Raw genomic sequence first — 23,450 nt, 5'->3', positions numbered from 1 at the left:
AGGAAGACGTAGTCAGTAGACTTCATGAACTGGCACATTTTGTTGCTTGTCAGGGAAAGAAGTTGAGACCCAGAGCTCTGTAATTTTATTCCTTTACTGCTTAATAAACTACATTAACTGAGACCGAATATCTTCTCCTATTGCTTCATTAAAGAACACGCAGGACTGAGCTCACACATAGCACACTGGAGAGTAGGACGAGCCTCGAGTCCGACATAGCCTAATCATTTGGTTTAACATGAACATTTTTGCTCTGTGAGGATGTGACAAACAATGTCCACTACGAAAGTTACCTCAGTTGCGCGCAGTGTAACAACACTGTGAAAACCAGCCAGTTGTGCAGGAGTGCAAGTAGATTGGGTATTTATTTTTATTTATTGATTTTATTACTTCACCATCCTCAGGAACATGATCATTAGGACACGTATGCAGGACTTGAAGGACGTGACAAAATGTGTCCACTACGAAAATTACCGCAGTTGCGCGCAGTGTAACAACACTATGAAAACAAGCCACTGTTCCCATCCCCACACAGGCAAGCTATTTCCCATCAACAGTGTTATCACTTGTGCATCCACACACGTAATTTATTTGATCCACTGTCCTTGTGGTCTTGCTTATGTGGGAAAAACAACTAGGAAACTCAAACAGAGGATGAGAGGGAACATAAAAGTTCTATGGACCCGATTAGGACACATATGCAGGACTTGAAGGACATGACAAAATGTGTCCACTACAAAAATTACCACAGTTGTGCGCAGTGTAACAACACTATGAAGACAAGCCAGTTGTGCAGGAGTGCAAGTAGATTGGGTATTTATTTTTATTTATTGATTTTATTACTTCACCATCCTCAGGAACATGCTCATTAGGACACATATGCAGGATTTGAAGGACATGACAAACAGTGTCCACTATGAAAATTACCTGAGTTGCGCGCAGTGTAACAACACTGAAAACAAGCCAGTTGTGCAGGAGTGCAAGTAGTCTGGGTATTTATTTTTATTTATTGATTTTATTACTTCACCATCCTCAGGAACATGCTCATAACACGGCAAAAAAGTCACACAAAGCACGGTAAATGAGATGGAGTTTAATTACACGGGAAACACAGGGACAAGTAGGTTTTGAAAGATAAAAAGAGAGCGTCCTCTTGGCTTTTCACATGGTAATATTATTTTAAAAAATATGGGTTGCATACAGTAGTTGTACTTCAACCTAGTCATAAAATGCTACTAGGCTAAGTAGTGGCACCGTGGAGCCATGGACCAGCTGATAAGTCGTCTTTCCCAAATCTGCAGATATTACAGTATTTTGGTGATAATCACTGCTCCTCCCCGTGGACAAATGAAGCATTGCAACTGGTTTTCACACAGGTCTCTAGGGGCGTTACAAGTCAGGGCTGCATTTCCTATGTCATCGCGGGGGATTAAATTCACTCCACGGAGCAGGCGGCAGGCTTGCACGGAGCCGTCACGGATCTGCCACGGACCTGCTGAGGTTCAGTCATGGAAACGGGAATTTTTGAGTGGCTCCTACTGTAAGATTTATCCAACACAAAAAATACTGGCAAGGTTTAATATTGATATTGATTTGTTATGTAAATTCTGTGGGAATGAAGAGGAACAATTCATCATCTGTTTTATCAATGTGCATTTTCAAAAGCAATCGGGACTGATGTACAACATTATATAAGGACAATAACAGGACAAGTACTTCTTTTACAAGAAAAGGACATTTTCATTTATTTTAAGAAAACCTGGATGATGATACAGTCTTTTTTGTTCAACTAATTCTGATGCTTGGGAAATTCCACATTCATGTTTTGGAACTGCAGCGACACGCCATTCACAATTAAAGACTAAAAATTAGAAAGCTGTCAGAACAAACCGTGTGCTTCAAAGTCTCAATATTCATCCCAGTTAATGAGGGATGTGTACAACCTCACTGGTAAACCCTAGCAAGAATGGTTGTAATGTTGTGTTATTGCATTGTTGGCTTTTTTTTGTTTGTTTGTTTTTTTCTCTTTCTTTAAGGGGGTCTTGTTTGCTTGTCTGTTTGTTTGTATGTATATCTGTATTGGATGTGATCTGTAGCTGTGTCAATAAAAAAAAAAAAAAAATTCTGATGGGTAGTGATGTGTCCTTCCGTGTTGAGGCTTTGAAGCGTGTAATCTGGGAAAATTTTTGTGAAGCGCATATCAAGGCTTGTGTTGATGATGTATGTGGTGACGTTCAAAGCCTCGCGAGTCGACCATACCACGTGACTGATTCAGGAAATGGTTCGCGGGTTTGGTGTGAGATTCGAAATGTAAGGGGCAGAGAAACGCAATGGATCCCCCTGCCACATTTTGTGAACTTCAGACTTTGTTACGTGTTTGTTTGCGATCTATTCGAACTTCTTTTTTTTGCGATGGAACCAGCAAGAAAGAGGAGATTTTCCCCTGTCAGGAAACATTTTGAGCTGATCTCTCATAATAAGGTATGCACATAGTAGTAATAACTAGTGTAATATAAATAAATGTGACCACGCAGCTTTGCCCTCGTTCTAATTTCTTTCTTCTTTCTTCATTTAACATTACATACATACATACATACATGAGCTGAGCTACCATAAAGAGGGCATTAGCTCCCATGAAAGCTGTAAACCATACATCTGTGGGGGTCTCTAACAAAACATTAACAACCACTATTTTATCACAAATTATGTGTTTTTCAGTGTAATGAGTATTATTTACGTTTGCGAGATAAATAACTAGTCCAAAATAAGGACATGTTTTCCAAAAGAACAACGATATTCTCCTGTGAATGACAGGCCTTTGGCTGCAATTACGGCGCCAAGACTCCATGGGGTGCTGTATGCCTATAGCCCATCTTTGTTGTTTTATGTGCTGTAGATGTGGTGAAATACAGCTCCGGTAGCTGACATTGGAAAATTGTCCGCTCTGGCTGTCTCAATACTCCTGAAAAGCTCCCCAGGGGGCAGTGTAAGGGATTAACAGGTGACGTTTTGCGATATATCGCAAAATTTCCGGGGCTTTAATGTGCGAAGTGAACTCTGACGCTCATTATGGAACACTGCGTGGCCCCTTCATGCTGCAAAATGTCACTGATTTCTGCGTGTCTTGCCACTCTCAAAGAGTTCACCGATCAGGGCTGCATAAGGCTGGAGTGCAGCCATAACTAGGCTACAAGTAGTTGAGAATGGAGTGCTCCTCTGCAAAGTTCAGAAGTTCCTCCGCAGATCTTCTAGCATTCCCCAAATTTATCCAAATATCACAATAACAAAACAAAGACATTAAAAACTTAATTTTCACCTTCTTCTGTTCTGGTTTTAAAACAGAAAAACACAAAAACTAGATTGTTTTTCTGATTTGGTTTTGAAACGGAAAAACAAAAGAACGAAGGGTCCACGGATTCAATTGAAATATTTGTGTTGTTTTTTCCTTCTTTTCTGCCAGGGAAACACAGAAATCTACACCATAAAAAAATGAATGAACAGTTTTAAAGTCATTCAGACCTTCATTACACTGCCTTTGAATGAGCATTTAGTGATCAATTTTACCTTTTATATCTTTTTTTTTTCTCTTTGCTCTTTTATTGTAAATCTATATTTTCTTTTATCATCTTATTGCTCTGTAGAGCACTTTGAATTGTCCTGGTGTATGAAATGTGCTATACAAATAAAGTTGCCTTGCCTTAGCTATGAGGAACCACACTTATTTCAACTATATATGAGACATTAGTAGTTTGTAGTAATATTACTCCACTGAGCCATCCAGTGGTAAAATAGAAAATTGCAGATACAGTTTACACTGCAGTCAGGAGCTGATATGGCTGTTTGATGATCGTGTTCAGTGGTGGAAAAAGCATCAACATCCTTTATTTAAGTTAAAATACCATGAACACAATGGAAAAAAAATTACTCTAATACAAGTAAAAGTCTTGTTTTAAATGGATTTATAAGTTAAAAGACTTAGCTACAAGTAATTTTTGAACACTTAAAATAGCATTAGTTAGCTAAATGTAATGGGTGAAACAACAATGACACTTGAACAGGAGTACAGACGCTGCCAGGCTCTATTTTACGTCGAGCTGAGAAAGCTGAAAGGACACACCAAGGAATCCATTCTTGAAACCCTTCTGAAAGAGGACCCACACTTTTTTGTTCTCAATGGGGAGAAAATTACCATCCTGCAGACACAAGATGAGGTCGAAACAGAGAGGTCAACCAGCATAGATGATGCGTTTGACTCATTGAGTGACGCTTATGATAGTATTCAGGCAGGCTGACAGCTCAATTTCCCCTGTTCAACAAAAACGCAGGGGGAAAGAAGCAGCAAAAACGCAGGGAGATAAGTTATTGGAACCCCTGCAGAGAGCTTTATGAGAGCACAGCTCTCTAGCCAGCAGAACAGGACGGCCTCTAAGAAGGAGTTAGTAGAAATGCTCCACCGGAAAGCAAGACCGGACGTAGAAACTGAGGATATTGTCATCTAGGAAACGCCTGGAGGAAAAGTTGTTTATTACCTAAAACCCTGGCACTGGGGTAAAAAGTAGGTAGTAGGTCGGTAGGTAATTGGTAGAGCTCTTTTGCTGTGTGGGTTTTTTTCTGGGGTGCTCCAGTTTCCCCGACATATTTAAAGAAAAACAAAACAAAACAACAAAGCAAAAGGCTCATCCATCAGACACTCACCACCAGCTGCCCCAAGTCTGTCTCCAAACACGGATGGGTAAAATACGGCCCAGCATGTTGGGTCGTACATTAACCCAACATGCTAGGCCAAAGCAACCCAGCACTGAGTTACAGAAAGAACCCAAATTGGGTTAAAGTTATGATAAAATGTTTAAACAGCTAACTAATGGTATTTAATCACACACCTGGGTGCAGACTTGACACGCACTAATTTAGCTATTACAAACGTACATAGTTGGGCCCAAGCTAAACAACTGAATGAGACACAAGCAATAACAACATTAAGTGATCATTTAAACACTGTAGGTTTGTCTGATAACACGAATTTACAAAACACATGAGTGGGCCCATCTAAGCATATCAGAGTGGTATTACATCAAGGAGTATAAAGGAAAAAGCCTGGCTTGTTTTAATAAGTCTTGCTAGTTTATGTGAGGGATTCGTTTCATTACCGTAGCTTATATGAGTCCCTGCTCAGTAACCATGGTAACCTATACTGCTAAACTAGCCTGCTCCGTGGCAGGCTCACTGTCGAGCTGAGTCTAGCTGCATGTCATTAATGTATTAATGTTCTCATGATCAGTCATGAGCCACTGATGAGAACAACCTTTGGTTTTCCAGGTGAGAAATATAAATTTGACCAATCCTCCTTGTGGTGTGACAGCTCCTGAAAATGAACTGCAGAGCAGCTGGACCAGATCTGGTAATTAAAAACTTAATATTTGCAATTGCAGACCTGCTGGATTATTAGAAAGTGATAAAATAATCCTTTATTAATGGTTTCTCCACAGTTTTGGTGTTTGATGGCATATTACACATTTATATCTGCATTATTTCTGTGTAGGAATGATAAATGGCAATGGTATTTTTCTCTAAGTTCTTCTTACTGAACAGACAGTTCACCCCCAAATTAAAAATGTACAGTTTTCCTTTTACTATTTTCTTTCTACCGAACTATACCCACCAACCGTATCTCCCTGCAGAAGGAAGAGTGCATCTACTGCTAGCTCACCAAGCACCACTGAGCTAACTAACGTTACAGCTCAGCTGAGAGGGACGCCAGTAATGTTTACGGTTCCAGCTGTCATGAGCCTCTTAGCCATGAGTAGATGCACACTTCTTTGTGATGATACATCTGGTGGAGGTAGATCTGTAAAGAAAAGTTCCTCTACATAATTGTCACGACTGATGGAGGCAGCAAAGGCAGAAAGGACTCAAATGCAGACTGAAGGCAGACAGATTCAGTGAAGACAGTTTAACAGTGCAGAACAGGCTTATAGGCAGATGAGATGACAAGCAGGCAGCAGCAGGACACCACAGGGGGACATAAGCAGATGATCCAACAAGGAGCTGTCGACAAAAGCAGGTTTATAGACTGGCATGGGCGATGAGGGAACTGGAAACAGGTGTGTGAGTGGGGAGGAAAAGTGCTGGTGATTGAATGTGGAAAACAGGTGAGGATATGGGGACAGAAAGAAGAGTGCAGGGACATCTGGTGGGTGGATGGAAAATGGCAGGTCAGACAACCCTGCTGTGTGTTCCAATACCCACACTACCATACTAATAGTATGTCAGAAAAAAGATTTCAACATGTCCCAATACATAGAATGTCAAATGAAAAATACCAGGATGTTCTATTACATCCAGACAGATTTGGCAGTATGCAAGCCAGCTGGCTATTCTATGATTGGCAGGTGTAGTTCGGTAGACTGGAAATAGTTACTGCATGAAACTGCTCACAACAAGGTCTGTGGATTATCTCGAGTAACTACATCATGATTTCTGTTCAGACATTGCTGAGTGGCATCCAGTTCCACTGTATAAAAGAGAAGTCAAACACCTCTACTGCTGATTTTCCAACACTTGGCAGCTCACACCAAAACTAGATTAATAAACAGCACTACAGGTAAGAGGAAAATATGTTGTTTTGATTCTGGGATGAACTGTCCCTGTAAAGGTCTTAAACAATTTATAAGACACTATTAATGAAAATATTTCACATGAGTATCCAGTCATACATCATTGGCAATAACTGAGCAGTTTATTATTAAAAGGGTGTGTCTTTGTATGACTGCATCGTTTGGTTTTTAAATTCTTTGAATGTTCTGCAGAGCATCCCAATTCTCCATTAAGTATGCAACACAAATAAATGATTGATGATGCTTTGCCTCTTGCTTGCTTGACTAATTAATTAATTAATACCGAGCGTTGCTTTGCGAGATCCTCGGTTCAAGCAGTTTTAGAGGAGATAAAAAGGATCTGGTGGTGTTGCTTGGTTACAAATCTCTTGTAGTTAATTGTGTGTGAAGAATACGCAGCCAAATGATGTTACGAGTCTAATTTGCTTGTTTATGATAATGGGGACTAAGCGTTGCTGCTATTTATCTAAGATCTGCTAATGTTTAAAGACATTAGGCACCCCACATAATTGCTGATATTCTTACTTTTGTCTCACATTCAGAGGTGGAATTTAAATGAAACTATAAAACTAACTACCTTTCATATTCTCTGGTATTCAAAGTCATTTCCTGTCGATGTCCTGCCAGAATAACACAGCAGTGCTTTAGGATGTGGCCTCAGCTCCTTAGATGAAAAACAAATCAGTGGAAATGAAGACTAAGCGTAATTTCTGCTAATGATAGAGCAACAAGAAAAGCAGCTGAACAGCTGAGTGTGGCGCACATCAGCTTCTCATTAGTGGTCAGCACCCGCCCTTCGCTCCATGCCATGATCCTAACCACTGTTTACCACTATAATAGGTGGAGAGTCCTCACATTAGAGACTCCACTGGAGTTGTTTCCATCTGCTGTAAGATCTGGGCAGAAATGTTCACCATTTATTACTCGGTGTCACAGTAAATTAGTTAATAAGTTGTATTTACTCTCCTATTAAATCCACCAAAACAACTTAAAGGGGAACACCACCTAAAATGAGAATTCCACTGTGTTATTTCCAAAGGCCCTGGAGAGTTCAATCAATAATTGTGAACATGAGCTACTCTCTCTCAAAGCCATAAACCAGAGAAGTAAAGTCAAGTTTCTACACTTTCTGTATGGTACCTTTGGAACCAAATGTACCCCTCAGACATGGTACCTCGACCCAAGCATTTCTTCGGCAAACATTACCCTTAAATGTGGGCGGCACTCACTGTATTTCCTCTTCTATCAGTCTGCCACCGACATTTTCAGAACAAAATAAAATAATATACTAAATAAATTGTGTGCTCATAAAAAATAAAGACCTAAATTATATGTAGCTTTACAAAATCTTAAAGGAGATAACACTTTGGCTGTCAAAGCAAGATGGGAAGCAGAGGGCAATATTATAATAACACAGGAAGAATGGAACAGGATTTGCAAACAGCAATGGCAAACGACAAGTTCTCTCTTCTGGAGAGAATTTAGTTGGAAGAACATGTCTCGTTTCTTTTCTACTCCAGCACAAAAGACTGGGTATTCTAATCAGATAGCTTGCTGGAGATCATGTGGCAATGGAGTAGCTAACCACTTTCATATTTTTTGGAACTGCCCCTCTGTGGCTCCATTTTGGAGAGCTGTCCACGGTGTCCTGGAAGCAGCCTTTAAGAAGAAGGTCAAACTCAATTTCAAAACCATGTACCTTGGTGATCTAGAAGAACTTGGCTGGACAAAGCCAGATAACTATCTGATTCGAGTGTTATTGGTTGCCTGTAAAAAAGCCTTAACTAAAAAGTGGCTGAAAACGGAAGTGCCCACTATGAATGAGTGGATTGATATAGTTTATAACATATACACAATGGAAAGAATTACATTCAAACTAAGAAATCAAGTAGATATCTTTGAAGACTATTGGTCCAAATGGCTTGCGCATGTGTCAACTATAAGGCCTGACTTTGTATAATATAACTCTGCAAAGAGTGTTTGTGAATATGTAAATTCATTTTATTTCCATCTTGCTGTTCCTTCCCTCTCTCTCTCTCTCTCTCGAATGTAGACTTGAGAATGTAAAATGTAATTCAAAGAAACAAAAGATGTAAGCGCACACGAACATTTAAGTACAATGCCAGATATACAAAACTCAGACCCTCCAGATCCTCCCCAGGATGTTTGTTCATATGTTGTTTAGGTTATTGTTCTCTACCCCTTCTTGTTGGGGTGTGTCTTTTTTCATTTGTATGAATACCTTAAATGAAAACTCAATAAAAAGTAAATGACAAAAAATAAATAAATAAAAAAAAAAAAATAAAATAAATAAAGACCTGGGTATATTGTTAAATTCAATTCGCAATCCAACTTAAACAACAATCCAACTTAAACTTAACTCCAGTGTGGGACCGGCACGAATAAAGGAAGGTATGGTCTCTGATGTATGTGTGTGTGTTCACTTCAATCCTACTGCACTTGACGTGGAGGTTCAGTTAACATCCTCCTTATGGCAGCGACAGGTTCTGTATCTCACGGGCTGGGCTCGCCATCCAGTACTGGAAAAGGTTCTCTCTGAAATCGCCTCTGTATTCCTGGGATCTCTGCTGATGGCTCTGAGGTGTCCTCTGAAGTCTCAGCTCTTCTTAAGGGGACTCAAAAAAAAACCTGACCTATGAACAAGGTCAAGATAAAATTACATTTGCGCTAATTTTATGAACATCATTGATCATAGAATAAAGCTAGTAAATTCACCTTAATGCAAAAAACAATACAACAAAATTAACAGCATAAATGTGGTCACTGATGTACCTTTAAACTATTCCTCAATTTTTGCATATATATGTTCAATTATTACTGCCATCAGCACTTTAACTGCAGCAAATAATTCAGAAATGGCATAATGGCAAATGGCATACAAACAATATAAATGTCAGTCTCCTGAATACAGCAACATAACAGAACATGTCTGTTTAGCAGCAGTATATTTTAGACACTATTACTTGTCCGATTTTCAACCGCTAAGAAATTTAGCATAGTCAAATGATTTTACATGGTGACAATAAGCACTGAAACTAGCTTACTTTATGCTAATTAGCCGCATGCTAGCGGCCGTTAACATGCTAATTAGCCGCGTGCTAGCTGATGTTAATATGCTAATTAGCAGCATGCTAGCGGACATTCATGCTAATTAGCCGCGCGCTAGCGGTTGTTCATATGCTAACTTGTAACTTGCTAACAGTTGACTCACCTCACCAGTGCACTGTAGCAGTGTGTAGGCTCGGAAATGGCGTCCGGCCTACTCTGCTCACACTTATACAGACACAGACGGCGTCTCTCTTCCTTTTTCCACACTGTAGTTTTAGCTTTTAATTCACTTTTCCATCATGTTCTGCTCAGTTTCTTACCACTTTCGTAGAGTCGTATCCTCTCATCAACGGTTCAGCCAAGGCTAACCGCCCTTTCACTGCGCTGGTGTGACCAATCAGTGGAAGGTCGGGAGGTGGCTTAAGCATCTGATTGGCTGAGGTGAAAGTTATCTCTGTGTTTATTGGCTGTTTTATCTCTCATACTTTTAAACACTTTTACACTCTTGAACACATTTATGTGTGCTGTTTAAGAGAATTGTATTATTTCAAATTGAATGGTATGAATTTATAGATGTTAAAACAGAGATGTGTTTATTTATTCATCTTTTTAATGGCTTATTTAACCCTCTGGGCTACATAAGCGTTCCACCTTAAATGTCACCGTCAGTCGGCCCAGTGAATGAAGTTATATTTTTCTCAGACTACAGCTGCTGTGAGAGGCAGCAAGACATCCTTTCATGATATACTTATAGTTTACTAATGTATGAAACACTCTCCACAGTATGAGCTCTTCCACGTTTTTCAGGCCAAGCTGAAAGAGAGTGATTGAGCAGGGACCTCCAGTTATACACTATACAGCAGTGGCTCTCAAATGGTGTGATGCCAATCCAGGTGTGCCGTGGATTTTGTGATAACTGGAGCTGGAGCCTATCCCAGCTGACACTGGGTGAGAGGCAGGGTTCACCCTGGACAGGTCACCAGACTATCACAGGACTGACACACAGAGACAGACAACCATTCACACTCACATTCACACCTACGGACAATTTAGAGTCACCAGTTAACCTGCATGTCTTTGGACTGTGGGAGGAAAATGGAGTACCTGGAGGAAACCCATGCTGACATGAGGAGAAGATGCAAGCTCCGCACAGAAAAGCTTCCTCACCCTGGATTTGAACCAGGAACACTCTTGCTAACCACTGCTCCACTGTGCCACCCCTTATTTATTGTAAACAAATCAGTCTATATGCAGAACATCTCCCTCTGCGTCTGTGCTCTGAGTCATTTTCTGTAGAGCTCCAGACTTTAAACCCTATGACATCACAAATGTGAGTTTTACCACTCCAGCTGTGGGAGTTGTTTATGTTTTATGTTTTTCAGACTGTCTTAGACCATAGGAATAGGAATGAATTTTGAAAATGGGTGTGGCTTCCCTTTGATTGCACTGTAATTGATTAATAACCAAATAAATGATCAGCCTCCTTCATATGAAGATGCCTTTTATTCATATCTTTGGAAAGCGATGGCTGTGAGACAGGAAGAGACAAAACCCTCTTGTTTACATCACTGTCTTGCTGTAAAAGTACTTCCACATTACTTTGATGCAAAAAGCAGATGTCGCTTCAAAGAGCCGCTCCTGAGGCTGCTGGTTAACCCTTTACAGCACAGCTGTGATGTCGATCTGACTGAGACGAGGTGGCGTTTCAGACTCTGGATCACAACACAAATATTCCCTTTTCTTTTTAAGGCCTTGCTGTTTATTCATTTTTTCCTACAACAGCAAATTACAGAAGCAGTATTGAAAATAAAAGTCTTATTTTCTTGTTCTTGTAAAAAACAAAACAAAATCTGCACAAAATTTGAATGACAGTACAAAACGAAGCGTTAATATGCCATGTAAATGGACAGGGAGGGACATTACTGTTGGAAAATCTTTTATGCCTTTTTCAATAATGAAAACATCTTAATATTTTTACATTTCAGAATTATATCACATAATCTGAAACTATATTTATATATATATAATATAAAAAAGATGAAAGAAATGAACACGTGTTTTTTGTTTTTGAATTTCTTCTGTTTTTCTTTTTTGCAAATGAACGCTATAAACACATAAACCTCTTAAATATATTTATCAGTGCAACATTGTTTGTTTTGAGTCCACGCTACAGTATCCTTTTTCTCTAGTTTAGCAGACGTCGCCGGAACTACAGTCCTCCATAGCTGAGAGCGCAGACGGAAAGGTGTAGAGGTCGAAGAGGAGTGGGAGGTCAAATCTGAAAAAAGAACAAGCTGAGAATGTGTTCACCACGGCACGACACACAAAGCACACAGATGTAAAAGACGCCACCCTTCTCAGGATCAAGTTTTTGATTGTTTGATTGTGGTGCGGAAAAAAAGGGTTACGGTCCTGTGGGCCCTTGTGTCCTGATACTGTCGCTCTCACAGGGAGTTCACACAGAGTCTCTTCCCCTTGTCGTGTCTCGTGGTGGGATCACCCCATCCATCCATCTGCAAACAAGAGTCTCACCAGAGATTTGAAGAGTTCACGCTGAGGTGATATTTGCGCTTCTTTTAAGCTTAAAAAGAGATAGAAAAAACACACATTGCTCTTCTCTACAAGCGTCCTGTCGTCCTGATTTCCTCTGCTGGCGCTCAAGCAAGTGTTCCTTTGTGAGTGATGACCACTGGTGAGCCGTGGTCTTATAGTACTTTAGTGTGTGAGTGAGAACCCCCCAGTGAACAAGAAGGGGGCAACCATCCTTTGGTAAAGCCGCGGAGGGGAGGCCAGGTGACCTGATTCAGGTGACGCCACTCCATCCCCCGCTGTACCAGTGTCCCATCCTAATGACATCAGCTCTGACATCACAACGTTATGGCTGCTACACGTGAAACACGTAAAAACTCTTTGCGGTCCGAGAGGCCTTAAGCTACAATACAGCATGTGAACAATACAAACTGGGTTGTTTCTTTCTTTTTCTTTTTTTTAATCATGAGACAAACGTGTCTGGCTAAAGTAATGATAGCACCATTCTTCAGTTAGTGTGTTTACCCCTCTGATGATAGGCTCCTATCACGAGGGGATCAGTAACAAAGTGCATTCAAGCTGCATTGTCCAGATAGCACTTCTTCAGTGAACAATCCACAGTGACGTTTGGAGGTGACAGGCTAGGCTAAGTGTTAGCTGAAGCAAAGCAATGTTGATTGTTGGTTTTTTTTGGTATGCTGGCAGACATTTGACATATTTAATCACCTCCTCTGCCATTAACAATTGATGTGAATGTTTGGTGACCAGTCACAGCTGAGATATAATGAAGACATGAGATTATTTGAAAAAGAGTTCGTCGTGATAGCTTTTTTTTTTGTTTTTTGTTACCTTCTGATTCATTTGTCCTTCGGTGGTTTTCGTGAATTGGGCGTTTTTGATGACGGATGGCTTGAATGCACATTGAGATCACTGTAATATCACACAAATCTTACTCGTCTGAGTAAAAAGCAATTTGAAAATTAAAAATCGTAACACTGCACCTTCCACAAAACAGTCAGAAGATTGTATTTACACACACAAACAAACCCATGAAAAAAGGGATACTGCAGCTTTTTTCCTTTTTACTTTCTTTAAAAAGGGCAATAAAATATATTAAAACTTATTTACAGTGTGTGGTTTTTGGACAGAAAACAACAAAAGAACAAAACAAAGCGCTGTGATCGACTGTAACCCCGTTCTGCAGGTATTTATAAGATAATGTGCCCCTGTTTCCTGTCGTCATAACTTAAGCCAAGTACAGTAAAAAACACCCGGATCAACAGAGGAGGCCAACCGAAATGTACTAAAGGCACTGTCAGAACCATACATTGCCATGAATAGGACCCTCACTTTAGAGTGACAGAGGTCGAAGGGGAAAGGGTACATGTTTCAGGGTCATGGGTTATGGGCACACCCTGTATGCCACGCCACGGGCAAATCTACAGTTTTTGCCGGATATGGTTCATTTAGGATTTTGATACGTCTCTTTCAAAAGTTGAAAATAAACAGCCTTCATGAACTGATAATAATAAAAAAAACCATTTCTTTCCCAGAAAACGATAAATACTTTAAACATTATTAATAAATTGGTCTCAACACCAGCATCCGATTGTAAAAATGAATGAAAATCAAAATAGAAAATTAAAATATCATCTAAATCATCTGTACATATTTTTTTTCTGTATTTTATTTGTACACAGTGTCCCCTACTGGTAGGTTCTTTTTACTGCAGCTCCTGAGAAAAGCGTGGATCAGTCCAAACCTCCCATTGGTTCCTGAACCTGTCCCTCATCCAGCAAGTTGAGGGCGTCGGCAGTCCTTTGAGCCTACCTACTCGTGGATATACGGGAGGATATGCCTGTAGCAAGTCTTGTGCGCACTCTGTGAGCTCTGCGCGTCATACAGTCACACCGAACACACTCAGTCCAAGCTCACGCCTCTGAGTACGAGCTCTGTACGTTAAGTTTGTCCTTCTTTAGCTTGACACCGTCCACTAGTTCAAAGTTATAGTTCTCCAGGGCTGATAAGTTCCTGTCCGACATGCCTCCGTGTGAGCAGGCGCAGTACAAGACCACGCCGCAGATGGCGCCTAGGAAGACTCCCAGGGCAGACATGGCAATGATAGTGATGAGGATGGGGTCGAGTGTCTTCAGCATGTTGCCCGCTCCGCTGATCTGATTGGTTTCCACAAAGTCTGGGTATTCAGTGATTTCCTCAACTGGAGGGGAGAGACAGAAAAGGAAGATGAGATGTGAGGTGCAACAAGTGCCGGACCTAGGACATCCAGGGCCCTAGGCAAACCCCCACCCCCAAATATTATTATTATTAAAATATTATCTTTTACATTTGTGAAAATGGGGACAGTACAGAACAGTTCCAGTGGTACCATCCACAACATTTTACAGTGGAAATAGACAAAAAGCGTACCATAACTGAACTGAACTGTACTGCTTGGTGAAATGGGGCTGATGAAGAATCTGATGGAGTGCACATGGCTACCAAAAAAAGGGATAACACTGAATATACCCTCCATGTATAATGACTTACGGATATCATTGATGTGATCTTCTGGTAGCATCGGCTCTGTGGGTACGTCAGGATCTGTTCAAACAGAAACTCTAATGAGATCAGACCTCGAAAGAAAACTGTCGAGTCATAATTCAGATAAAGAACTGAATGCGGGCATTGTAACTATGACCACTAAAAGCCTCACCTTTACACTCCCCCATGCTGAGTCCATTGAGAACCTTAATGTCATCCACAGCAATGTCTCCCCAGCTATTTCTCTCCACCAGACCTTCGATCACCACCTTAAAAAAAACAGAGAGTGACTTTTCGGCAACCTTTTCTTGAATGCCACAATGGAAAGAGCACGGGTGTCGTGGTAAATGGCCAGACAAGTCACAGGCCAATTTTGATTTACCTGATAGGGTTTGTTAGTGCGGGGCACAAGGACACGGCCTTCCCTCCAGCGGTTGCCTTGGTGACCACTGACTGTCCACAGCAGGATGTCGGCCGGTCCGTCAACTGTCTGTTTGCGCTGTTTGATATGCAGCGTGCCAATGTGCGGCCCGAACATGTGGTACCAAAAGGACACGCACAGGTCTGAGTCCGGGGAGCTGACCATGGGGCTGACCAGCCGAGCCACCTCGGTCTCTTGGGGACTTGTCGCCAAGGTGTAGATGAAGTTCCCTGATCCACCTGTTGGATAAAAAAACCTGTATCACTGAGGCTGAGAGAAATGTGGGAAATGTGACTTTCAGCATTAGAAGGTCGGCCCAATTAAGCGGAACCCTGCAGGGTGCTCACCTGTGTGGTCCATGTTAGGCCCAGTGTTAAGAGTGGGGGTGCCGCTGGATTGGATCTGCCACCTAGACCCGGTGTCCTCTGATGTCCAGCTGCAGAAGGACGGGTCATTGGCCCAGCCGAAGTCACAGGCAAACCACAGAAAAGCTGCAAATGTGTTGAAGAAAAGGTCACGATCATGTGTCAGGAGATCACATTTCATCATCCTCCTTATTACAAACGGAGAAACAGCCGAGAGCTCTGGGCTTTCACCGAACAATGACCTGGGGGCCTGTCATGATATGACTGCAGGCTACACTTTGGGGCTTTATTCACTCGTCCTGATCAGCTACTAGCACTAGAGGGCAGCAAAGAACTGCGGGACTAAAGCTTGGCCTCCCATAGGTGGGGGAGATAAGACCAGCAAACTCAGGAGGGAGAGACAGACTGGGACAGTTACAGCTTTAACATGAGAAGAAGAGTGAGCCAACAGCACAGACCTCATGTAGACCTTATTTCTTGGCGACAGTTAATGATCTCTTTTAATGAACGTGACAGGGTACATAAAAGAGGTATGGAGGGACAGTAAGAGCAGGCACAGCACAAAGACAGGGGAAGAGGAAGATGGGGTCTGGACATGGTGTCCAGTTGAGAAAGCAACATTCACAGAAACCCGCAGAGAGCTCAGGATTTTAATGAGAGCAGGGACTTGAGGTTTGAAGACAGCTATGGTAACAGTGCCGGGGCCCCATTCCAACAATGCAATCCCCCACAGACACATGCCGCGCTGAAGGAGCCTCAGCAGAGGCAAGAAAATGTGTGGGAGCTAACGCTTTAGTGTTTTTCGAATTGGATAAAGAAAGACTTCCAAGGAACACAAGGGAGCGAGATGTTTGGGATGTTTGCCACGGCCTTAAACTCCAGCATGAGATGTCTTGAGAGATACGAGGCGGCGCTCCAATTGATAGAATATATGAGCCAATATTCCCTTTAATAATGGGAAGGTTTTAACTAGCTTCTGCAGGCAACGACTCTATTTACCCATTAAACACAAAGGATGGAATTCCCATGTGGAACCGCACTTCAGACGCCAAGCCACTTTTCTCGTAGCGACGTCCCGTTCCCAATTAAAATGGCTTTGGCTTTTTTTTTTCCATTCTTGGGCAGCTTTCACTGAGGCTACCAACAAGCTCTGGATAAGATGAGCAGCCACATGACTCACTTGGCCATTTGATGAAAAGAAAAAGACTTTTTTTTTTCTTGTCGTATGCCAACGGAAACTACATCCTACGAGATTAGAGAGCACGGCACGCGCGCACACCCAAACAGACACGCACAAATACACAGGACTGATTAGCATTCATGGTTTGAGACTCTTGAAATGAAAAGTCAGACAGATAAGTGTTTGCCCACAGAAATGTAGTTATGTTCATACGCACGCAAATATGCAAACACCTGCACCTCGGCTCTCATCTATTCTCGCAGCCGCTGCCCCGGCAGACTGCAGACAGACCACAGAGCCAGCTGATGGAGTGAAGGGGGCTGGGTGGAGCCTATGGCCCATTAGCCAAGGTCAGACTGGGGCACAGCCTCTCAGCTGGCTGCTGCCTCATCAACCCGCTATAGGAGACAGCGCTGTATGTGTGTATGCGTCTGTGCATGTGACCTTAAAGCACACCCAATTTCCTGTGGTCGTTTGCATTGTGCTTCCTTGTTTTTTGTGTTGTGTGTTTTAGTGTGTGTCAGTGTCGGCCCAGTGATTAGTGATTATGCTGAGAAGGCAGCAACAGAGCACCAGTGCTAATCATCAGCTCGGCCTGCATCACACAGCCTCCCTCACCCTGTCAGCAGGAGCCTCTCAGGGCCATATCATCAGCTTTAATAACAGACACACATCAGAGGAGAGAGGCGCCTAGAGCTGGCAATCATTAGCTGAGGTACGCTTCTTGATAAATCTATGGAAATTAATTCTAAAAAAAAACCTTGAGCAGTTAAATATTTACTCTGTATTCAAACATTCTGCCATGTAATCCTTAAAGGGACAGTTCACCCCAAAATAAAAAACACATATGTTTCCTCTTACCTGCAGCCCTATTAATCAAGCTAGATTGTTTTGGTGTTTGCTGTCGAGAGTTCTCCTTCTCTCCAGTATTACAGAACTAGATGGCTCTCGGCTTGTGCTGCTCAAAGCACCAAAAAAAGACATTAGCAGCAATGTCTCTTTCCAGAAATCACAACCTGGTTACTCGGTAACTACACCTGCCAAATGTATCACCGCACAAAAGGAAGTGTGCATCTACTGATGGACGAGAGGCTTGTGCTTGTTACAGCGCAAGATAAAAACATGGTGCTAGGTGAGCTAATAGTAGATGCACGCCCAATTCTGTGTAGTGATACAGTTGGCAGGTGAAGCTCTGTAGAAAGAAAATAGTTCCAACATGAAACTGCTCACAACAAGGTCTTTGGATTATCTTGAGTAACCTGGTCGTGATTTCTGTAAAGAGACATTGCTGCTGATATTTTCCAAATGTATTTTTCTGACGCTTTGAGCACCACCACAAACCGAGTGCCGTCTAGTTCCATTATATTGGAGAGAAGGCAGACATCTCTACAGCCGACTCGGCCAAGCTCATTAACAGGCTTCCAATCATTCAAAACTCTGCTGCCCGGATCATTACCTGCACCAAATCATCCGACCACATCACCCCCATCCTCATCCAACTACACTGGCTCCCTGTCCAGCATCGAAGTGACTACAAAAACCTTCTGCTCACCTTCAAAGCCCTCCACAACCTAGCCCCCACCTGTCCCTCCTCCAGGTGAACCCCACCTCCTGCTCCCGTCCCTCTTCTTCTGCTGGTCTCCTGACCATTCCCACCTCACGCTGCAGCACCATGGGCTGCAATGCCCCAGGCTCTAGAACTCCCTACCTCTACACATCTGACAGTCTGACAGCCTAACATCCTTCAAATCTCGTCTCAAAACCCACCTGTTCAAGCTAGCTTATGCACTTTAGCACTAACAGTACCCTCTGAACCCCAAAATTTCGTACCCTGTGCAAGGCAGGGGGAAGGCAGCTCACCTCCTGTCACCTTCCCCCCTTCTCCCGCCCCAAAACTTGGTACAGTACTCTGGTACTTTGGAAGACGCTGGCCTCCGACTCCAACGCTGATTTTTCCCAGTGAGTCAAGTGCCTAGTAAAATGTATATATTATCTCCAACACTCTGCAACTCACACCAAAACAATCTAGATCGACAAACAGCACTTCAGGTAAGAGGACAAATATATATTTTTGATTTTGGGGTGAACTGTCCCTTTAAAGACATTAAATTCAGCACTTAGTAAAAAGAGGAATCATTGATGGGAAAATAAATATCGTCAAAATTTTGCTCACCTGGGATGGTATCCACTTCAGCAGTAGTGGTCTCTGGCATCGTGGTACCACCTGTCACAACACATTAGCATGGTTAGCCTAGCCTGGCAGGTTCCTGTTTAAATTGCTGCACTCATGCACTTAGCGTATCCATGCTAGCTAAATCTAGCTAATCAGCACATGCCTTGTCTTTCTGTTCATTCTTACAAGTCCCCTGCCTCTGTATATCTACCATGACGCACTTATGTAACACTTCCAAAACACGTGACCGAGGCGGCGCCATGCTCATCATTGGAGACTGCTGGTTAATGGGGAGTGCAGGCAGTAGTGCAGGCTCGGAGAGTTACTGGGTTAGTGGGAAATGAGGTCAAGAGGAGTGAGTGGAAAAGAAGGTGCAGGAGGATGAGGCAGGTGAGAGATAAAAGGACAGAGAGAGGCAGAGCGGGCTGTCGGTCGGTTTAGAAGCAGGTGTGCGTGTGGATGTGCACATGTGACGGTCTCTGATGTGAGTTTGTGGAGGTGGAGGTAAGAAGGAAGAGGCTGAGAGGAGAGGTGGGCGCTACAGGTGCAGATAATTAGAGCTGTGCATGCATGCGTGCTTGCAAGTGTGCACAGCAGGTAGGCAGATCAGCTGCAATATTAAGTCTGACTACAGCAGAGAGAGGTGAAGCTGGGAAAGTGGAGCAGATCAAGCGCGAGCCATGGCAGACGGAGGAGCAAGAGGGGGGCAGGAGGTTTGGTTGCAGTCTCATGAGGGCGATGTTAGCACCTGTCACGTCGTAGTCATCACCTGTGCCGCTGTGGCAGCTCGCCTGGTCGTCGTCGCACTCGTCGGAAGGAGTGGTGCTCGGGACTAGTGTGGTAGGCGGGAGTGTGGGAGCTGCAAAGGTGGAGGAGAAGAGAGACAGCACATGATGTCGATTAGATTTCTAATCAAATGTGCAAAATTCCAGTGATGTGGTTCACATTCTAATATTTTAAGCAACCAATTCTTTCCCTCATTGTTCAGAGAGGGTACACTCATGTGGATTGTTAGCTGTTGCAGAACATTACACGCTCACAGTCGGAGCATGTTCTCAGCTCCAATAGTGTTTGTAAATTTAGAGGGAAAATACTGCAGGGTTTGAAATCACATTACATTCATTTGGTGGAACATTTTTGTCCAAAGCGACTTATAATAAGTGCATTCATACATGAAAGGGACGGGAGGGGGAAACTGGGAATGAATACCTTTTAGACAAACAAAAGTGTTTTCAGAGTGACCGAATAAAAGCACTCTTTTTTCTTAAGAAATGAGACGTAAGGAGAGCCAGCGTGGAGATGTAGTCTGAAAAGGTACTGTAGGGTTTCCAGCCTGCTTCATAGTTAAAATAGAAAAAAGAAAAACACTGAAATATGTATTCAGAAGCTGCCCACACTAACACACTGGGCTTCAATCTAGGCCTGAGCTATTAGCATCCCTCCTTTTATCATGCTGTGGAGGTGTGGGTGTATAAATAGAGTTGGAGCTACAGCGTGGTGCTCAGGGCTGGGGCGGCTGAAACTCAAAGACACAGAAGCAGAGGCCGGGGATTGGCTATAGGCAGGGCCCCTGGCTGCCATGGTGACCTATCATTACGGCCCCGCCGCACTTGGATGTGGGCATGCTCCTAGATCCGCTCCACGCTCCGCTGCTGCACAGCCGTTCTGCGGTGTGTGTGTGCATTTGTGTGTTTTCACTGACTGAGTAATGAACGGGAAGAGGAGAGAGGCCTGAAAAATGTATGTGCACCGTATCTATGTGTGTTTCAGCGTGTGTGTGCCTATACTCTCGCTCTCTCCCTCAGCTCGATGAAATATGAGGCAGATCAGCCTCTGTCAGATTCAGGGTGGGGAAGGTCAGGGATGGGGTCAGCGCTGCGTCAGGGGAGCCTCTCACAGAAATGAGGATTTAGCCCTCCTGCTTGCTTCACACAGACACAGACACACACACTTGTGCGCACTAGTCGGAGCACCTGTGCATGTGGCTGATTGTGTGTACATGCTTGTAACCACATATTTGGCAGGGCGATTGCGGTCGCTCCGTGTGTGTATACGTCTGCGTGAGTATGTGTGCGCTTGGCATTAACACTGAAAACAAGCATTATCATCTGACTAAAGCTCCCGGTGGGAGTCCACGAGGCTTACAACGGAATGGGCCTCCCTGAAATCCAATATGTAAATCCACTTAGGGCAAGCGCACTACACACTCTCATATCGCTGAGCTGTTTCTGTGCTACATCAACTCCGAGAGAGACAGATAAAGAGCAGGGGGAAAAATAGGGGTAATTTTAAAGATAGCAAAGTGTGTGCGGCCCTTTGAGAGGAGAAAGATTCGTAAGGGTTGGGAAGAGTGCAACGGGGGCCAGGCTGCAATAATCCTACTGGGCCAGGTGGGCTTTCATTTGATCCCCACTTGAAGTGACGAGCTACGGGCACAGCTTTGATGTAACATGGAGACAAGACAACTGTCCCATGTAGGGATAAAGAGCAGGAGCTGGGCAGCTGTGAACTCAGTGCAGGGAGCCCCTACATCTTTAAATAACCCCGACTCTGGCAAAGACATGACGCTGCTTACAGCCGTGTCATTAACCGGGATGATCGACAGCTCACCTGTGTGAGCGTCAAGACTCGTCAGATGTGAACACATGTACACACGGTTTGTGAACAGATGCACTGAGTCAAGGTGCGCACAGTGAGGTTGCTATCGTGGGTAGAAAATTAGTATTCTGTCTTAAAGAGTGCAAGGAGTGAACATTTCATTTCCGTGGGTAAAAGCGTTAACACAGCTGGAAATGTCATCGGCATGGTAAAAAGGTTTCACTGTGGGTTGTAACTTTTCCACCATTGGTAGAAACGTCATTATTGCGGGTGGAGAAATCAGCACCACGGGTAGAAATGGTAAATGGACTGCACTTGTATAGCGCCTTTCTAGTCTTTTAACCACTTAAAGTGCTTTTATACTACGAGTCACATTCACCCATTCACACGCTCTCACAAACTGGTGGAGCAGCCATCAGGAGCAAGTTGGGGTTCAGTATCTTGCTCACTTTGACGGATACTTCGCTCTACCTCTAAGACACAGCAGCCCCATGAAATAACAATACCTCCTTTGCATATTTCGCACCAAATCTTAAAGGAACACTCCAACCACAAAATGATCACTACTGCACAAGTTGTGTGAGAGTTCGTAAACAGATGTTTAATATAGTTTTGCTGTTGTTAAATGCACTCCCTCTTCACTTCAATTCACTGAAAATTTTCCCCGCTCTTGAATTCTTCATTCACCATGGAGACATGAGAGAAAAACAAAGTTTCTTCCCAAATTAAAGTAACACGGGGTGAGTAATTAATATACAAATGATCATTTTGTGGGGAAAGTACTCCTATAAATGATACTTCAGACAGAGCATAAACAATGCAACAGACAGGTTTGATAGATTCATTCAGTCCCAGTTTACCTTCAATCTCGCAGCCCAGGAGCTCAAGTCGCAGGCCCATGCCAGCAGGAGTGGCCCTCTCTGGGTAAATCCTGACAAAACGGGTCAGCAGGGGCTCCACTGTCCTGAGCTCAGGTGTGTCGTAGTTGCTGTTTCCTTCAAATATCTGTCAGGGAAAAGCAGAGAAGGAGCAGAAGGTAAGGGGACAGAGACAGAGAGGGAAGAGTGAGCAATAAGGACAATATTGGTGATAACGTCACTGCTGGGCGTTTGACTGATAGAGCTCTTCAAACACAGACACCCAGAGGCAGACTCATCCCTGCCTCCTGAAAACCTGAAGTGGGGTGGACGGGTGGCATGTGCTGGGTACGTGGTGAGAAAGAACAGAGGATGACCAGATCGCTCTCATCTGGCTGACATCTAAAGCACGACTTAGGCAAGTGAATCAGGGGATGGAGGGTTTGGGGCGGGGGGGGAGTGGAAAAGACAGCACACCACACACCTCAGTCAAAAGTAACTTTCGGCGCCTTCAACTCTGCCTCAGATCCTCAGAAGGAATAAATGAGGCAAAAGAGGAGGATGTGGGATGCAAGAGTAGCAAGTAAAGGAGGAGAAAGAGGATTGATGGAAGTGGATTAATGGGTGTGATCACGTGAAGGAGCCTGGTGCACCTTAGATGCTGGGAACCTCTCAGGCGAGGGGAGAGAGGCGGCTAACTAGGACAGGGGGGATATGGATCCTCCTTACTCCCTTCATAAATCAACCATCAGCCCATCTGGATCAGATTTATGCCCTGTCAGGGACGCTTGTAATTGGGGACGAGTTGTTGCAGCTTCTCTCGGAGGTGTATGTGATTGTGTATGTGCTCTTACATATATACATTCTTTGTGTGGAAGCGAGCGCATGCATTGAGCAAAGCGTCGGCGTGTGTCTCCTGTGCGTGCTGTGACACTGGCAGATAAATCGTGGGTCACTTCTCGAAGTTGCGTGTTCTTTCCTCTCGTCTTCCCTCCCCTGTTTCCCCCCCTGGCTCGATTCACCCCTCCTTTCTCTCTGGAGAGGTTTCACTATCCATTCAAAGGGTTGAACGGTGCGTGTCGCACAGAATACAAAGCAGGAAG

The 23,450-nt window shown here is 43.3% G+C and overlaps 1 protein-coding gene across 3 annotated transcripts in view; it reads right to left on the bottom strand.

Annotated features, from left to right (window-relative positions):
- Nucleotides 1–11,171: 11,171 nt before the first annotated feature.
- nrp1a (neuropilin 1a) overlaps nucleotides 11,172–23,450 on the bottom strand; it is a 72,878-nt gene continuing 60,599 nt past the window's right edge. For 2 of the 3 annotated variants that reach the window (XM_049564742.1, XM_049564743.1), the window contains 8 exons: nucleotides 22,351–22,495; nucleotides 19,641–19,751; nucleotides 18,893–18,943; nucleotides 15,522–15,665; nucleotides 15,136–15,413; nucleotides 14,926–15,022; nucleotides 14,760–14,813; nucleotides 11,172–14,430 (listed from right to left, as the gene is read on the bottom strand). In XM_049564742.1, coding sequence (XP_049420699.1) covers nucleotides 14,144–14,430; nucleotides 14,760–14,813; nucleotides 14,926–15,022; nucleotides 15,136–15,413; nucleotides 15,522–15,665; nucleotides 18,893–18,943; nucleotides 19,641–19,751; nucleotides 22,351–22,495 — 1,167 coding nt within the window. In that variant the 3' untranslated portion in view covers nucleotides 11,172–14,143. The remainder of the gene's footprint in view (nucleotides 14,431–14,759; nucleotides 14,814–14,925; nucleotides 15,023–15,135; nucleotides 15,414–15,521; nucleotides 15,666–18,892; nucleotides 18,944–19,640; nucleotides 19,752–22,350; nucleotides 22,496–23,450) is intronic. The other variant, XM_049564744.1, reaches the window with a different exon arrangement.

Source organism: Epinephelus fuscoguttatus, linkage group LG21, assembly GCF_011397635.1.
Source record: "Epinephelus fuscoguttatus linkage group LG21, E.fuscoguttatus.final_Chr_v1".
NCBI lineage: Eukaryota > Metazoa > Chordata > Actinopteri > Perciformes > Serranidae > Epinephelus > Epinephelus fuscoguttatus.
Note: the sequence above shows the minus strand (reverse complement) of the source record. Positions and strands in the feature narration are given on the sequence as shown.